Below are 19,704 nucleotides of genomic sequence, written 5' to 3'. Positions count from 1 at the left end.
TGGTTGGATTTTTTTTTTACTTTTTAATAGATAAATATATATAGGTATTTATGCATTTTAAAATTTTAAATTTTTACTATTATTATCTTATTATGTTTAATTATATTTTATTTCATTATATTATTAGTTAAATTATTAATAATAATTTATCATTATTATAATTTATAATTTAGCTTCAACATTATTATTTTAAATAATATATGTAAATACGAGGTATTTGAAAGTTTTTATATTTTTTTAAATTTATTTTAAATAAATATATCTAGATGATTCAAATTTAGATTTAAAAGGGATATGATTAAATTTCTTTAATTACAAATTTCATTCTAATTTGGTCGGCAAAAAATTAAGATAAAAAATTATTATTTTTAAACATCTCGAATTTTATTAATTATATTAATATCTTATATAATTCAAATCCTATTTCTATTAAAGAATATAATTTTATTAATAATTTTTTAAATGCTTTCATGATTTTAATTGGCTAAAAAAATAAAAATGAAAATGAAAATTTATTATTATTTATAAATATTTAATTTGATTTATTAGGTTGATTTTTTATTCTATTATTAAAATATATTTATTTACTACAAGAGATTATCGTGAAAGTTATTAACAAAACATGTAAATTAATTATAAAACTTATAATAGAAGTTATATAATAATTTTTATAAATCAATTTGGTTTTTCTTTAAAAAGAAAATAAAAGCAACTAACATACAATAAAAACTGTTTGAACCGATACATTAATATATAACAAAAAAAAAATTTAGTGTATCTATAAAGTGTAATGTATTTTAAAGACAATCTAAATAAGAATTTATACTTTCATATTATATAAATAAAAAATTAAATGAGTGTAAAAAATGGGCATATAACGAGCATACTCAACGTGCAACGCATGTCATAAAAAAAACTTGTATAAAATAAACGTGCAAATAATAGAATTTTTAAAAATATCTTCAATGGAATTTTATATTATATTTTCTACAATATCCATCAATTAAAATATTTTAATCTAAAATATAAATAATATTTGGTTAAAATATCAGATTATTCATTATTCAATGAAGCTGAAGATTTATTATTCTCTTGGTTTTGGTTGATGACATTTTAATTGGGAGTAGTAATAAAGTTTATTTTTTATTTTCTTTTCGTTACTGAATTAATTTTGAATTATTATCACTTTAATTTAATAAGAGATTTATATCTATTGATGATTAAGTATTTTTAATTTTCTTAATATTTTTCTCTTATAGTCTAAATCTGTTTGACTTGAAAAAAAATAATGTTCATGAAATTGAAAAAAAATATTATAACTATATATTTTTATTTTAGTCACTTTTTGGAATTTCAAGAATTTGTATTTATGTGCACATATCCCTTTCTCTAATGCACTAATATTATCATTATAACTAAAAGTAATTATCATTATATCTTTTCATTTCCTTTTTTTTACCTAACAGTAAAAAATAAATTATTATTATTATTTATTATATTTGTATATAGATCTTGATTTGGGTTTGAGGGCAGAAATTGGAAATTGAGTCATGACTATTTTCTTTTTGGACACCTATTATGATTTAAAAAATCTACTTTTATAAATTAGAGACTAAAAGATTATGTTTAAAGATGAGGTTGAAGATTATTTTAAGACCACTTTCATTATATAAAAATAAAATAAGTACATAAGTAGCAACAAATAATTTGTATGCTAAAATCTAATACAAATTAACCAATTGTATTTATTTTAATCTAAATAAAAAAATTATATTTTAATATTATATAAACAAAAAAATTAAAAAAGTATAAAAATGAGTTTATAACGAGCATAATCAACGTGCGTCATCGTGAAAAAGACTAGTTAACTTAAAAGTTCATGTAGTACATATAGTTTAGTATTTGAGAAGAGTATGTACAAGTAGGGATAGAAGCGAGGTGAGTACGTAATAGCTTAAAATTTTACTGTCTGTATAAAACGTTTAATATCCATTTAAATAGTTATTTAAGTAGTTGTATCCAAACCCGTTTAAAATTTGACTATTTATATTCGTTTCAAACTTGTTTAAATTTGTTTTAAACGTGTTTAAACTCAAACTTATTTAAAACACATTTTTTTACTAATAGATAGATAAGATACTCGTAGAGACCCTAAATCTATTTAATTTAGCTAATAACAGATACCGAATACCTTATCTTATCCATATATGTGATGAGTAATAATTTCACTACTCCTATCTATTTCAAATTCATTTATAACTCCTATCTATTTCAAATCCATTTATAACTGTTGGTAACCTCAAGGTAAATGAACGGTTACCCTAAAAGGTACTAGTGTATATACAGACTTTGACTTCCCACCAATAAAGTAAGCCTAAATTCTTCATTCATTCTGCCTCTTGTGACAGATAGCCAACAAGCTGAGTAGCAAATCGCTCATTATTTCCAAAAGAAAAATGAGATCAAGGCAGTTCGTTCGACAGTTCCAAGGAAACGGGAAATAAGTTTACCATTTTCTTTTTGAACTATATTTCAGATGCACCATTTTTATCTGCTCCTTGAAATCTCTTGCCATATGTCCACTCCTCAGGCCATAATCCCTTACTACACCTCCCTTCTTGATGGCTGCACCTCCATGAAAAAAACCTCAAATCTCTTCTTCAAATCCACGCTCAAACAATAACTAATGACGTTTCTCATCATGAATTCCTTCGTTCAAACTAATCTCTGCCTATGCCTCCTGTACCCAAATGTGCGAAGCCACTCTTCTCTTCTCCTTCACCAACCACCAAACCACTTTCCTTTTTTAACTCCATTATCAGGGGTTACGCCCCTCTCAACCTTTTCTCCAACTCGCTTTTCTTCTTTCATCACATGCTTTTCGCTAATAAGCCCATTGATCGCCATACCTTGCCTAGCGTGCTAAAATCTTGTGCTAGTCTGTCGGCTTTTTGGCTTGGACAGCAAGTCCATGGTATAGTTTTGGTAAATGGGTTTGTTTTTTGTTAGGGCCCGGTGATAAAAATTACGAGAATAATTATGCAATGAAAAATAAAAATTATGACACACAGATATTTACGTGGTTTATCCTTAACTGTTTAGGGCTACATCCACGGGACAAATTCTGAATATTTCTTCCACTATTAAAAATAGTAGACTTACAGAGAGAACAATATAGAAATAGTGGCACTCAAAAATGTTTCCCAAAAACACCTCAAATTATCTTCACTATTTTCTCTACCCTAGTTTTAGAACCCTTTCTAAAACTAACTCTCAAAATATTTTTTTTTCTTTCTTTTGCTTTGCTCTACTTGTGTATTGAAGCGTTGCATCCTCTCCTATTTATAGGAGAAGGAAAAGGCGTCGACCGATTTCTTCTTTGTTTTTTTTTTTCTTTCTTTTGTCAAAGATTGTGGGTCCCACAGGACCCACATGTTTCCACTCTCTCTTTTTTTATTTATTTGCAACATGTGTGGGTCCCATTGAGTTGGCACCACCATAACAAATCTCCCCCTGCATACTCAAGCGGGGATATTAGCCATACCGGCTATCTTTCTGCAAGTGACAAGCTTCTCCATAGGCAAAGCCTTAGTCATCATATCAGTGCCATTATTATCAGTGTGAATCTTTTCAATATGAAATAACTTCATCTCCAGCGCATCACGTATCCAATGATACCTTACATCAATGTGCTTTGACCTTGAATGAAAGGTCGAATTCTTGCTAAGATGTATTGCGCTTTGACTATCACATAGCAGAATATACTTTTCTTGTTCTATACCCAATTCTTGTAGGAATTTCTTCATCCACAAGCGTTCTTTGCTAGCTTCTGTATTGGCGATATATTCCGCCTCAGTGGATGAGAGTGCAATGCATTTTTGCAATTTTGATTGCCAAGAAACTGTTGCTCCTGCAAAAGTCATCAGATATCCAGAAGTTGATTTGCGTGAATCAACATCACCACTCATGTCTGCATCTGTGTAACCATCTAACACAGGTCTATTATCACCAAAACATAAGCAGATTTTGGAATTGCCCTTAATATACCTGAGAATCCACTTCACTGCATTCCAGTGTTCTTTACCTAGATTTGAAAAAAATCAGCTAACAACACTAACAGCATGAGAAATATCCGGTATTGTGCATACCATGGCGTACATCAAGCTGCCAACTGCAGATGCATAAGGAATCTTCTTCAATTCTTCTTTTTCTTTCTCACTTGAAGGATATTGACTGAGACTTAATTTGAAATGACCTGCAAGTGGAGTACAAAATGGTTTCGTATTGCCCATGTTAAATCTGCTGAGAACTTTTTTGATGTACTTCTCTTGAGATAGCCACAACTTTCTCTATTTCCTGTCTCTAGAGATCTTCATTCCGAGAATCTATTTTGCCGATCCCAAATCCTTCATGGCAAAGGATTTTCCAAGTCCCTTTTTCAAGCTCTCAATTTTCTTAGCATCATGTCCCACAATTAGCATATCATCCACATATAACAAGAGAATAATAAAGTCGTCTTCTACGAACTTTTTCATAAATACACAATGATCAGAAGTAGTTTTCTCATACCCGTGATTTACCATGAAAGAGTCAAACTTTTTGTACCACTGTCTGGGAGCTTGTTTGAGGCCATACAAGCTCTTCTGCAATTTACACACCAAGTGTTCTTTGCCTTTGACTCTGAACCCTTCTGGCTGCTCCATATAAATTTCCTCCTCTAAGTCACCATGGAGGAAAGCAGTCTTTACATCAAGTTGCTCGATCTCCAAATTCAGGCTAGTTGCTAAATCGAGCACAACTCTAATGGAAGACATCTTGACTACGAGTGAGAAAATTTCTTCAAGGTCAACTCCTTTCTTCTGACCGAAACCCTTCACAACTAGTCTTGCCTTGTACCTCCGTTGTGAGTTGTTTTGTTTAGTCTTCAACCTGAACACCCATTTGTTTTTTAGTGCCTTCTTACCTTTGTTTTCGCCCAAAATCCCCCCGAAGGACCCGAAAACATCCTTTTGTGGTTTTTTGGATAAAATGTTTTTGTTTTGGATGCGGTGCCGATAAATCGGTCTTATAAACAATTTTGAGTCGCCACTCATTGTTTAGACAATGGGACCGTTTTTATAAAAATGACTCCATTTTAAACCCAATTTTGTTTTAAGGCCAAATTATTTTAAAAGACTGGTCAGGCGCACCAATGCGATTCTGGGTAAGGAAATTGGGTACGTCGGCCCGTTGGAAGCCGACGCCCGGAAAAACCGGCCTCTATTATTAACCTATGATTTCTAATTTATTTTAGTTAGAAAAGCCAAATTATTTATTTACTTAAACCCAACCCAAATAAATCGGACCGAGTTCCTATTTGAAAAATTATTTAATCGTCCCAATCAAATCTAATTATCATATAGCGATTATTCAAATTAAAGCAATTAAATCCAAGCAATTAAACCAAATAAATAAAAAGACCCGCTCTTGCCTTATGGTTCAAGGCGAGCGACAAACCGAGTCAAAAATATAAAATAAAATAAATAAATGACCCACTCTTGCCTTATGGTTCAAGGAGGGTAACAAACCGAATCCAAAAATATATATACAGATCAAATCAGAAATTAAATCCATAAACCAATAAAAATTCATACAAATAATAAAATAATAAAATTCATACAAATAAATATATATAATCACATTTTAATATTTTAAGCTCAATCTATTCATAATTGGCTATTTTCAGATTTATTGAAGAAATTAAATTTTATTTTTTTACAAAATTTATATTTTTTTTGTTATTATTTCTGGAAAAATTGATGAATAGTAATGTTCATCGATGAACAAACAGTTACTGTTCATCGATCATTTCTGGGAAAAATAATGAATAGTATGTGAATAGTGTGTGAACAGTGTTATGAATAGTATCGATTTCTTGAAAATTAAGAACATTTACTGTTCATCGGTGACCAAACAGTTACTATTCATCGATCGATTCTGGAAAATTGATGAACAGCCACTGTTCATTGAACAAACAGTTACTGTTCATAGATTATTTCTGGGAAAATTGATGAACAGTTACTGTTCATTGATGAACAGCTGCGTGATTTTTACCCAGAATTCATTTTTAAGTATTTTTTTTTATATCATTGCTTGTTTAAATATGATTTAATGATATATAAAATAGCCAAATATGAACAGAATACAATTTAAAGAAGCTTAAATTACTAAAATCACAAAAATATGTAAAAAATACAAAAATATGTAAAGAAAAAATACAAAAATGTTAAGAAAATTACCTGATCCTCAGATTGAGGATTGTAAATGGATCAAATGTCCAGAAGCTTTGTTTCCAAGGATTGATGTGTTCTTTTTTATTTTTTAATTTTTCTTTTTATGGTTAAAATCACCTAAAATTAATATCTAATGCCAATTTTCCTCCAAATTAACTCACAAGAGTTTCTGGAGGAGAATGTGGCTGCAGGGTATTTTTTTAGGGTTTTTTTAGATTGTGAAGTTGTGTGAAAGAAGTGAAGAAGTTGTGAAAATTGTGAGAAAGAGATGAATTTATAGAGCTAGGTTAGGACTGTAGCTACAGTAGCACGCGTCTTTTTTTTTTTAATTTAATTATTTTTATTTTTATTTATTTATTTGTTTATTATTATTTTTGTTTAAATCCTTGGATTAAAAGACTTCTAGATGGCATTGACCCATTCATCCTCGTATCATCATTGGATCAGGCGGGGCATAAAAAACACGCGTCAACAACCTTGAGGCAGTTTCACCAACTCATAAGTCCGGTTCTCATGCAAGGACTCCATCTCATCTTGCATGGCTTTCCACCACTCATTCCTTTTACAATCTTCCATTGCCTCCTGGTAGTTCTCTGGTTCTCTCCCTTGAGTCAACAAGTCATACTCATTAGGAGAATATCTTTGGGAAGGTATCTTGGCTCTCGCATATCTTCTCAATTGAGGCAGTTCTTCTGTAGGACCTGGTTCAACATCATTCTGAACTGGTTTACCATCATATTCTTCATCGTTTTGTGGTTCTACATGAGGTTCTGCATTAAGACTAACAGGAAACTCATTGATAGACTTTGGCTTTTCATTTTTCTCAAAGTCTTCAATGGTTTGGTCTTCCAGGAATACTACATCTTTGCTTCTGATGAGTTTCTTTTCAACTGGATCCCATAATCTGTACCCAAAATCATCATTTCCATAACCCAAGAAGATACACTGTTTTTGACTTCGAATTAAGCTTAGATCTTTTCTGGTACATCTCCGTTGAGAGAGGTTGAAGGTGAAAGGTTGATCAAGTAAACTGCAGTATTCATTGCTTCAGCCCAAAAGGTTTTCGGAAGTTTAGCATAAGAGAGCATACATCTAACCCTTTCAACAATGGTTCTGTTCATTCTCTCTGCAACTCCATTCTATTGTGGAGTTTTAGGAACTGTTTTCTAAAGTCTGATGCCATGTTCTGAGCAATACTTCTCAAATGGTCCTCTGTACTCACCACCATTATCAGCTCTAACACATTTCAACTTTCTTCCCGTTTGTCTTTCAACACTGACATGAAAGACTTTAAACATATCCAGCACCTGGTCTTTTGACTTTATTGGTAAAGCCCACACCTTTCTAGAATGGTCAACAATAAAGCTAACATAATATGAGCAACCACTCAAGGATTTGTCACCCATTGAGCAAACATCAGTGTGTACCAATTCTAGAATACCAAGCTTTCTAGAAGGAGAAGGGGATCTTTGAAATGAAACTCTATGTTGTTTACCAAATAAACAATCAGTTCATATTTTTAGAGGCAAACCTTTCAGAGAGAGCATTTTCTTCTTAGTGAGAGTCTCCATTCCTTTCTCACTCAAATGACCAAGTCGTTTGTGCCACAACTCAGCAGATGAATCTTCAACTGCATTCACCACTCCTGTGCAAACTTTGGCCTAGGTGTAGTAGAGGGTGTTGAACTTTCTTCCTCTTCCAAACACCAGGTTACCTTTGGAAAGCTTCCAAGTTCTGTTGACAAACAGATTTACATAACCTAATTCATCAAGACAATGAACTGAGATCAGATTGAAGTTTGCCGTAGGAGTGTATCTCACATCTTCCAACCAGAGATCATAACCAGCATTGGTTTTGATGCATATTGTTCCAATGCCGCAATTTTTCACATATGTGCCATTCAAAGTCTTGACATGGCCATAATCTCCGAGGGTAAGTGATGGAAAATATTCCTTCTTTGAAGAAATATGATAAGAACATGCAGAGTCATTAATCCAAAGAGATTTTTGACTTGTGGAACACTCACTGAGACCAGCATGAGAAATTAGTGCACTACCATCACCAAGTGCGTCAACATCAATAGCTACTGAGGCTACCTCCGTATCGTCTTTCTTTTCCTCATCACTTTCTTTGGATCATTCCTTCTTCCACTTTCTGTAGTGCCTTTGGATGTGACCGGGCTTGCCACAATAACAAGTGACACCTTTTCTTGACTTGGATCTTCTCCGTGAATTGTCACGTTTGTTTAGATTTTGGGGGTATCTGGTTTTGCTTATCCCCCTCCTTTCTGTAATTGTAACGAGTGCATCTGAGTTGCTACTCGTATCAGTCTCCTTATGTCTAGTTTCTTCATTCAGAATACTTCCCTTAACTGTGGTTAAGGTTAGATTCCCCTCTGACACATTACTGAGCGTAACAGTCAGCGTCTCCCAACTGTCTGGCAAGGAACTCAATAAGAATAGTGCCTGCACCTGGTCGTCAAACACTAGTTTTGACATCGTCAGTTGGTTCACTATTTCTTGGAATTTGCCCAAGTGATCTGAAGTACTTTCGCCATCTCTGTACTTTAGATTTACAAGCTTCCTAATTAAAAAAGCTTTGTTCTGGGCATTCTTCCGCACGTACATGTCCTCCAACTTCTTTCTGATTGAATAGGCATCTTTCTCATGAGCGATATGATTTATGACGCTCATTTCAACAGACTTCCTAATAGTTGCGACTGCTTTTCTGTTAATCGATTTCCAATCAGTCTCATTTATTGAAGTTGGCCTGACTCCTTTCAACTCAATCGTTTCAAATAGATCTTTGCAGCATAGAAGATCTTCCATTAATATCTTTCATACTGCATAGTTTGATGAGTTGAGTCTAACCATTGTGCCTATTGTTCTATCGTCCATTTTTGACTTGTGCAGAATATTATCACCAACAGAAATTATATATGTGAATAGTAGTATATGTGAATAGTAATAGTATACGTAAATAGTACCTATATGCGTGAATAATAACTATACACATGAATAGTATTATACGTGAATAGTGTTGGGCTTAACAGTGACGGGCTCAACAACAATAACGCCAATAATACGGTTCACTACCAAATTTGAGTTACTGTTTTACTATTCATCACTAGGTCGATTCTGCAACATCTTTTCGAACGGACTGCACCAATGGACTCGTCGTAATTTTCTCGTCGTCGTGTTATATTTATTTTCAAAATATATCCACGGATCTAGTACCGCTATCTGCCTGGTTGGATCTATTGGAACCTTCAGCTCTAATACCACTTGTTAGCGCCCAGTGATAAAAATTACGAGAATAATTATGCAATGAAAAATAAAAATTATGGCACATAGATATTTACGTGGTTCATCCTTAACTGTTTAGGGCTACGTCTACGAGACAAATTTTGAGTATTTCTTCCACTATTAAAAATAGTAGGCTTACAGAGAGAACAATACAGAAATAGTGGCACTCAAAAGTTTTACCCCAAATGTTTTTGATTAAGCAAATTCGAATGCTTTGATTAATATGTATGCAAAATGCGAAGATTTAGAAGGCCAAATGCAAAATGCAAAATGCAAAATCCATGTTAGAAATGAGGTTTCATGGAAAACAATGATGATGGGTCATGGGATGCATGGGAAAGTAGGTGATGTGTTGGTCTTGTTTGAAAGAATGGTGGAAAAGGGAATGAAGGTGGACGCTGTTACTTTTACTGCAGTTTTGAGTGCAAGTGGTCATGGAGGGATGGTGGAAAAGGGGAAAAGAGTATTTTGGTATGATGGAGGAGAGGTTTGGGGTAAAGCCTAGTTTAGAACATTATAATTGCATGGTGGATATGTCAGGGAGGGCAGGAAAGATAGAAGAAGCTGAGGAATTGGTAACGAGGATGGAAATGAAGCCTGATGGTGCATTATGGTCGGCTTTGTTGGGGGCCTGTAGGATTCACACCAAGGTGGCTGTGACTGAAAGAATTTCTAAGAATATTCTTTGCAGAAGATTGAATGTAGCATCATTTAGTGAATGATTGCTGACATGATGTAGAAATGCCATAGATCAACCGTAAAGAATGCTGGAAATTGAAGATGCCTTTTCCACTATTGGAGTCTTCTTCATTGCCTAAGTTACCTGCATTGGATTGAATATGTTAGTGGAGGTAGGTACAAGGAGGACATGCTCTTAGTGGTTGCATAAGAGAAAATTTAATGATTTGTTTATTCAAATATTAAAATTATTATTGTATCAACGTCCTATTGTTTTCAAATGGGTACATTTTTGCAAAAATACAATCAAAGTTCAGCTCCAAACTGCAATCCAGTTCTTATCGGATCCAAACTAAGTGGACAAGGTCATTCAGAAAGAAAAAAAAAAAAAAAAAAAACACAAACAAAAAAATAGCATTCTGTATCTAAACTCTTAAGGAGGTAGAAGGCAAAAGCCTCATTGCAAATTTATAAAAGCAACCATCATTATGAATTTATGATGCCCTCTGGTGAGCTCTCTAATTAATCTGTGACTTCTGATCCACCAACTATGCTTCCATAACAATCATGTCAACATCTTCAGCCTCGTCTAATTTATCATCTTCATAATAAATAGGTCTCAGCACACCTTGTCACAACAACTATATTTATACAAGGAATAAGGTTTATTTCACTCCCTGAATTTGGACACAGTATATAATTTTCTAAAAATTTAATTTTTTATATTATTTGCCCCTTGAACTTACACAAAAAAAATAAAATACTCAAATATTTAAAAATTTGTTTTATAGCTTTAACTAATAAAATTACTTAAAAATTCTAGAAAATAAAAAATTATTTAAAAATATAATAATAATCATACAGTATTTGATTTAAAAATAATTTAACAAGTATTTGATTTTAAAAAATATAGAATTAGAAAAAGATTTAATTATATTGATATTTGGTTAAAAAATATTTATTATTTTTTAAATTATATTTGATTTAGATTAAATATTTAATTACTTTTCAATCAAATTTGATTTATATCAAATAATTTATTTTTGGAATAAAAAATTGAGCATTTTGTATTTTTAGTGCATGTTCAAGGGGTAAATTGTCCAAAAAATTAACTTTTAAATTATATATTGTGCCTAAATTCAATGGGCAAATTGAGCCTTATTCATTTCCACAAAAATAACTCTTCACCTAATGTCATACAAACATATCTTAGCAAAATCTCATTCTCCAACACTTCTTGAGATTTTGCTCGAGATTTAAGTCTTCTTCTTCTTCAACGTATTAAACAATTTTAAATTTGATTCTCCTTGATATTTTTCTCGAAACTTTCATCTCCTTTTTCTTCTTTTTTACAGTAGCTTCAACTTCACACCCTCCTCTTTCAATCAACTTCTTAATAACAAGACTCAATAAAAATAAGGCTCATAGCTTTTAAACAACAAATTTCATAAACTAGCAGTTTAAGGACATGCGCAGGCCCCTTCAATTATCAGCAGTTTTTGGACTTACATAGGTCCCTTCAACAAATATTTCTACAGTTTATGAGCATGTCGGTCCCTTCAAATATAGATTCTGCAGTTTTGATACATAGCAGTCTCTTAAAATAGGGTTTTCACAACTCAAAGCACCACAAATTTCCTATTTGTTTAAGGCACAACTTTCCTTTTCCTGGAAAAAACATAGCATAACCAACATCAAACAACCTCTAGAACATTCGAGGAAACACCACAATTTTGATGAAGTTACCATGCTTCATCTTCAATCGCAAATTTGAAACTCTAATATTGATTTTGTCAAATAAGTTTTTTATGTCTTTAGGAAATTTAGAAAATACAGTCTTCTATATGACGTGACTTGCACGATTGTTACATCTTTGTAGTCTTTTAATTTTTTTTAATCTATATACTATTAAAGCATAAAGTTTTGTTTAAGTTAAAATAAATATAATTGTTTAATTTGTATGAGACTTTGTCGTACAAACTACTTGTAATGCTACTTCTTATGTATTTAATACTATTTTTTTTATAATAAGTAGTCTTAAAATAAACTTCAACCCAATTCCTAAACTTAAGCCTTCAGACCTTAATTTATAAATGCAGATTCTTAAAACTTTAATATGTGCTCAAAAAGAAAACAAGTCATTACTCAATTTTCAACCTCCTGCTCTCAACTCCAGATCAATATCTATATACAACTATAATAAATAATAATAAAAAATTATTTTTTACTGCAGGGTAAAAAAAGAAATTATGAGGTTATCTAAATTGATAATGATAATTACTTTAGCTATATTAATAGTATTACTTACCCAGTGCATTGAAGAAATGAATATATGAACGTACATACAAATTCTTGAAACCCCAAAAGTGACACAGAACAGAAATATATAGTTCTAGTTTTTTTTCCAGTTTTATAAACACTATTTTCTTTCAAGTCAAACAGATTTAGAATATAATAGAGAAAATATTACAAAAATAAAATGTTTAATCATCAAAATGTCATCTATTTATTGCAATAAATCTCTTACTAAATTAAAGTGGTAGTAGTTACAAATTAATTCAATAACGAAAAAAAATAAAAACTAAAAAAAATTATTATGAAGAATATAACTCTTTTCGGAATTCAATATACAACAAGAAATAAATTATATTAAAAAAATAATCAATTTTAATTTTAAAAATCAACCCCTTCTATAGCCGCAAATTTTGATTAATTAAATTTGATGTTGATAGACAAAAAAAAAAAATTGATTATAGCCAAGTTAATAAATGAAAATTACAAAGCAAATATTGTTAGGATCTAATTTTGTTTCTCTATTTTTCTAAGTTGCAAATTTCAAATAAATAAGTTAATTAATTACTAAAAAAATTATATAAAAGAAACGTTCTATCCTCATCAAATAAATCCTCAATTTTCCCTATAATCATACAGAAAAAAATAATATACTTTTTTTTATCATCTATATATATTTATTTAAAAAATAATTTTTAAAAATTATATTCAATCAAATAATAATATGTAATTTTTCTTTTTTTTAATTTTTCGTCTTAACCACGTGTATTCCAAGCTCTCTAGGGTAGAGCTAAATCGTGCTCACACCAGGTGTGTCCAAAAAAAGGTAAAGTGCTCCAAACAAGTATTTGTTCCGTTTACAAGGATCAAATCATTGACCTTACTTAAGTGAGAAGAGTGTTGAACCACTCATCCAAACACTCATTGATATAAAATATAATTTTTTGAATTGGCTATGACTAACACTATTTTAAGATATTTTAATTTCATTACAGACAATACTGAAAATTCAATTATTCTCCTTATTTCTACATTTATATATAATATAGATTATTAGAACTCTGTTGGAAGATGGAGGTAAGGAGGAGGAATAAAAATAAACACTAAAACAACTAACACAGCAGAATACAAAAACACAAAGTTCCATTAACAACAGAATTTCTATTTTATAAAAAATAGAGTTCCAATCAAAAACAAAGAGTTCTCTAATCTTTTTCTTTTACATAATAGAGTTTTCTTCTCTAGTTTATACAAATAGAGTTCCAACATAATACATTTACAACTCCTTTCTAATCTCTATTTCTCTTTTTTTCTTTTTTTTTTTTTTCATTTTAAACTCCGAAACTCCCATAAATGTTTTTCATTCTTCTCTCTTCTTGTCAAATCTGTCCCATAAACAAGGGCTTCCATGCTTTTTTCAACTAAAAGATTACAAGCATATCTTAGGCAAATCAATTTTAAATTAAAAATCAATTTTAAACATTTAAACCATCTATTAGCATTGTTATTAAGAACCAAATCATTCAAGCTATTCTCCTAAAAGCATAAGATTTCTTATTGGCCTCTACATCCATAATTACAAGTTAGCTAACCCTTTGTTTGCTGTAAATGAATTTGAAGTATAGAATTCATAATAAATGATAGGATTTGCTTTACTTATGTTTGGATTTCATAAAATTTAGTTTTTAGTTCTGCAATGGACATTTTTGTTTGCATCAAACATGAAATATGGAATTCCAAGAAACTTTATTGAATTCATTTATTGCTTTAGGAGGTCATTGAGAACTTTCATCAAACACATGCAAGACACTAAATTAGACAAAAATTCAGTACCACAACAAGTATTGCATTAGCAAACAGTAAATTCTATTGAAAATTGAATTCATATCGAATCAAAAACCTCCAAAAAAGCAATCCAAGCTAAGTGAAGATAAAATGGAGCAATTTACTATTGGATATAATTTTTGTTGAAAAGGGGAATGGGAAAGTCATCTTGAGATGAGCAAACTGTTCTTTTGAGGCACTGAAAGTCTGAAAGCGAATTCTAGGCTTTTCGAGAGGAGGACAGAAATCAAAGAGCCTAAATAGCGGGTGAAACATAGCCTTTTCTCCCCTTCAAAACCGAGGATGGTGTTAGTTTCTGTTCGCCGCTCTCCGTTCTCAAAACTCAGCGTTTCACTTTCATAACTTTATCTTACTGTTTATTAGATTTTCAATTGTGTTTGAAATTAACTTTTGGATTAATTTAAAAAATTAAAACTCTGAATTTGTGATCAGTTTATTTCATTTTTAATAAAATAATATCTAAATCTTAAAGCTTTTAATTTTAAAATATAAAACAAATTCAATTATGTTGCAAAAAATAGAGAAAAAATTAGACATAATTCAATTCTTTTAGTTTGGCTTGATTTCATAAAATCAATCAATTATACTTAAAATCAAACTCATCCAAACAAATACTGCAAGAATTGAATTGAATCGAACTGTAAATACCAGCTCGATATTACTCTTAAAAATTTGATTTGCCTTTTTTTAATCACCTCAGTTCGGTTTGATAATTTACTTATCTCTATTTATAATTAGTCTAGTAAGTAAAAATATTTTGAACTCTATGTATCGGGTAATTCTATCCCTTTTTTCTTTACGTTTCTATATTAATATGAACTTTATAGATTAAATTTACCCATGGATGAAATTGAAAAAAAAAATTATATTTTGAGAATAAAATAAATAATTAACTTCCAGTTTTTTTTATTCTTTTTATAATTTTTCTAAATAATATTTTATTATATTATGTTTTACCTTTTTAAAATCTTGGTTGCGAATGATAGCTCTCACCACAGACATACCTGAAAATGGTGGGTTAGCTTTTTCAAACGCCTTTTGGTTAATCGTACCAATGAACTAGTCTCAATGTAATAATAGTTTTGTGTTTGAACAAAGAACTATTGTACTTTTTAACTTTTTATCTATTGGTGTGTAAAAGTACGGAATATAATGGAAGAAGTTGCGGTTGCTTTGGCTGAACATCGCTACTTAACCGTGAAGGGAGACTTGTGATGGGCAATTTTACCTGTGTGCGAACTCGTACACAAATGACTACAAACTTGTTTGAAAATTAAAATTAAATAAAAACATAAATAAAATTCATCTAAAATAATTAAAAATTACCGAAAATCCTAATAGAAATTATATTAAAATTTTTACAAAGTAAACCTATCAACTTGAGTCCAAGACAAAAAAAGGCTCTTGCTAAATATTGTGCAGCTCTGCCCATGATATGATGATGTTAAAATATATGTAAAAGGTACTATTATAAATAGTATAATTGGTGTAGTGTTTGTTTAAGTATGATATAACTTGGGTATATCGAGTCGATGAGCAGTATAAGTGGATATAAATTATGGTATGCTAGTGGATATACAAACGTGTGTATATGAATCGAGCTTAAAAATATATTATGAAACTAATTTGTGAGATTCGTGATATTATTTTAAGAGTTCGAACTCAACTTATTGAACTTATCGAATAATTTCAAATGAGCTTTTTTCGAGCTGAGACTCAAATTGCTCGTTAGTGAATTGGATATGATAAATGGAAAATGAAAGAGTCACTTAAAATGAAATGGCTATTGGAAGATAGATAAGTGGTGGCAAAATGGAAAAACACGGGGAAGTAGTGCATAGCAAAGAAGCTCCAGATTCAATGCAGAAAGTTGATCAAATAAAAGTTGAGAAATACAAAGAAACATTCACCAAAACTTAGATATGGTCCCCTCCAAAGGTCCTGATTCAAAAGAATATTGAAATTCACAGCTAAAACATTCCTTATCCTACACTCCCCAGCTCCCTGTCGGATTTTTTCTTCTCAATTTTCTTCTTTCAAGAAACAAATGCAAAATAATTAATTAAAAATGGATTCAAAGGAGTCACTCGGTTAGGGTTTCATGTGGCCTTCCTTAATTTCTGTAGCTTGCACTTCCAACTGGCCGACAAGTGGCAACATCTTGTTTCTCATTTACAGATTTATTGCTTTGCTTCCTATCTGTATTACTGTTCATTATTGGAATTTACGTACAACATGTACGTAAATTATACTAAACAGAAAACCAAAAACACTGTTCACACAATGAAGTAGATGCCGGTAAATATGATAATAATTTTAACATACTAAAAATATATACATTGGTAAAAAATTAAAATTCATAATTTTTTAAAAGGTGAAATTTAGTGGTGTCAAAATATAAATTTCATGCTATGTTTTAATTTTTCAAAAGTTCAATAGCTAGGGTCACACCAAATTAATAAGAGAAAAGAAAAATCAATAAAGTATTGTGGTTGGATAGACCTCTCGGACGGTGGTGGTTTGCACCGGATTTTGGTGAAGTGGGGCAAAGCCTTCCAAGTAGGCAGAGACACAGTGATGGCCCATTCGTTTAAAGCATTGTTGAAGGCATCATTAGAGGTGCACCCCATTTCCATATTTAACCACAAAAGCATGTACTTCAATCCACTATTAATATAAATATAAATATGAACATTTCAAGATTTTGTTAATTATCCATTTGGTTGTTGAAAAACATAAAAGAATAAGCTCCCTCTCACCATTTCTCATCATAAGATCTTGTGATTGAATATTTTTATATGCAAAAAAGGGGGGAAAAAAGGTTTTAATTAATGTTTATTTTCATGTTCCATGTGATAGGTAATTAATTAGTTTTGAATTATGACTGAGATTCTGATTTCCCCAATTAAACACTGTATTCTTACAATTTTTTTAATTAATTATTTCAGTTAGGGTTCCAATTTACAGTCCCACAACAAGTTTATTACTACAGAATTAGCAACAGAAAAATTTAATCAGCTTAGTTTTATAATAATTGACTAAAAACGCTCCATTTTAAGTCGAGACAAATTACCAAGGCCTTTGGATTCTATGCTTTGGACTGAGTACTCATAGAATATTTCACTTTTCTGTTACATTTTTCTAAAAAAAAAAAAATGAAAATTAACAACAGAAAGAGAAATTAAAAAAAAAAGAAAATTCCATATATTCTATATCAATTGGATTTTTTTTTACTCCTCTCTATCTAGACTTTTGTGTATGACTGCAAAATCTGACATAGGTTTGTTTTAAAATGTGGCACTATGCACCTGTGAACACATTAACATCTTTGGTTTGGTTTTTGTTGCCAATACTGAAAAAAGAAAATGGAAAAAATGATAAAAAAAATTAGTTTCTGATTTTCGATCAGCAAGGTTTGAACAGTTTTAAAAGATGCAACTGTTTCTCTTCTTTTGAAGCTATTTCAAATGTAATATTATATTAGTGGATAATGCTTATTTTGTTTCCTATATTCATAATTAAAGCTTTCACGAATTAGGGTTCTAATGGTAGGGTAAAGAATCTAAAAGGCTGAAGAAGAAAATAATTAATTATAATATATATTGATATTTTGGGTTCTTGTGTTTAATTAATTGATCTACTATTTTTCTATTTGTTTTTGTTTTTGTTTTTGTTTTTCTCTTGGAAGTGTCATGTGGTAAGCTCAGATGAAAGCACATGGCTTCTCCAATATCCAGGCTCTAAGGAAGTTAAGTAAACATCAATTGTGTTTTTCAAGAGAATCAGTTTTATAGCTGAATGGAGTTATACAAGAAAAACCCAGTTTTTTTAGAAGCTTGAAAAGTGTTATATATATAGAGAGAGAGACACACTCTGTGCTATATATAGCTAGGGCACAAGTCCACTTGCATACAAGAACAAATTTTAAATACTTAATTTTTAATATTTATTTTTACATTTCCTTCTTCTTTGCAAATCAGTTTAATTAATAATAATAAGGTATTAATTATCTTCTTCTTCTTCTTCTTCTTCAATCTCCAAGCACTAAACACTATTTATCACTGCTTATCATCATTTTAAGCTTCTTCTTGTTCATTCTTACTTTGGTATTACTCTCTTTGTATCTCCACATGCAAATCCTTCCATTTGTTGCTCTCTGTCTTGTTTCATATCTATTCATTAAGAAACAACATCAGTAGCAAGTTAAGCGAAAAATTAGCACATTTTCTTTCTTTCGTTTGGTTTTTTTCATATATTAATTATATATATATATATGTTTATAAATCTTCTATAGATCTTATCTTTAGATAACTTGAAGTAATTTCAATAAACAAGAAAATCATCTTCTTTACGTAATTTTCTTGCAAATAATTACTGATTATTATAAAATTAATTTATTAAAAGTAAGGAACAAAACAAATGGCTTCTGTTTCTTGTTTCTTGAAAAACCCATTTTCATGGATATCTTTTCTTGGTTTAATCCTTGGTTGTGTTTTCAGCTACGGCGCCTTCTCATCGATGCTTCTTACTTCACTTTTAACTATATTGACCATTATTTTGAACTTCTCCAAGCAAAAACCAGTAGAGAAATCAATCGAAGATGAGACTATTTCGGTGCCTGATCAAGGGAGTTCACCTAAAATAGTACAAGACAAAGATATTGTATCTAAAGAATCAAAGAAAGAAGAAGATCAAGAAGAAGAGGAGGAAGAAGAAGAAGAAGATAATTACTTAGCAAGATCATCAACAAGTGAAGATTCAGAAGTAGAGTGGTCATTTCAAGATAAAATATTTCGGAGCTCCGATTGCTCTGATGGATCTATTTCTGATGAGGAAAGTCTTATTGAAATTGCACTTCCAAGTGGACATTACATCGGACATAATAACAAAGAAGATGAAGAATCTAATAAGTTCATAAATATGCGGAAGAAATTGCCAGATTTTGCTTCTGCAGGATCGTTATTGAAGCAACATGGAGGTTTAATGGAGCTTTTGGCAGAATTAAACGACATGAATGAAGAGGAAAATTTGATTGAGATTGACATATCAATAGGCTCAATCAAATGCCCAAGGTTTGAAATTGAAGCTTAAATATATAAAGTTAATTACTTCTTTTAATTTATAGTTATTTTATTTAAACAAATTAATTATATAACTTAAGCTTTTTGATCCTTGTGGATTTGGAGTTATCAATTTTATAGAATTTTAATTGCATTTTAATACTTCTGTGGTAATTTAATTTTTCTGTTATATGTTTGGTTTCCTCTGTTTTTGGATCTTTTCCCAAACTTTGGATACTCATTAAAGCAATT

At 30.6% G+C, this 19,704-nt stretch overlaps 1 protein-coding gene and 1 pseudogene across 2 annotated transcripts; both read left to right on the top strand.

Annotated features, from left to right (window-relative positions):
• The first annotated feature begins 2,267 nt into the window (after window positions 1–2,267).
• Window positions 2,268–10,299, top strand: LOC149497411 (pentatricopeptide repeat-containing protein At4g16470-like; annotated as a pseudogene).
• A 7,616-nt stretch (window positions 10,300–17,915) lies between these two features.
• LOC149497410 (uncharacterized) lies at window positions 17,916–19,704 on the top strand. 2 transcript variants are annotated; one of them, XM_089718799.1, is made up of 2 exons: window positions 17,916–18,391; window positions 18,892–19,704. In XM_089718799.1, the coding sequence occupies exon 2, from the start codon at window positions 18,911–18,913 to the stop codon at window positions 19,481–19,483; it is 573 nt and encodes a 190-aa protein (XP_089574925.1). In that variant the 5' UTR covers window positions 17,916–18,391; window positions 18,892–18,910; the 3' UTR covers window positions 19,484–19,704. The 2 variants fall into 2 exon arrangements, with proteins under 2 accessions (XP_089574925.1, XP_089574924.1); XM_089718798.1 differs by lacking the exon at window positions 17,916–18,391 and having other exon boundaries at window positions 18,586–19,704.

The sequence above is a fragment of the Jatropha curcas genome, chromosome 3 (genome assembly GCF_041381405.1).
Source record: "Jatropha curcas cultivar XTBG-Jc1 chromosome 3, XTBG_Jcur_1.0, whole genome shotgun sequence".
Classification (NCBI taxonomy): domain Eukaryota; kingdom Viridiplantae; phylum Streptophyta; class Magnoliopsida; order Malpighiales; family Euphorbiaceae; genus Jatropha; species Jatropha curcas.
This window is presented reverse-complemented; position numbering and strand designations above follow the sequence as displayed.

What these genes read in the sequence shown, in the direction of transcription:
- LOC149497410 (XM_089718798.1), top strand. Translation starts at nt 18,812, where the DNA reads ATGGCTTCTGTTTCTTGTTTCTTGAAAAACCCATTTTCATGGATATCT.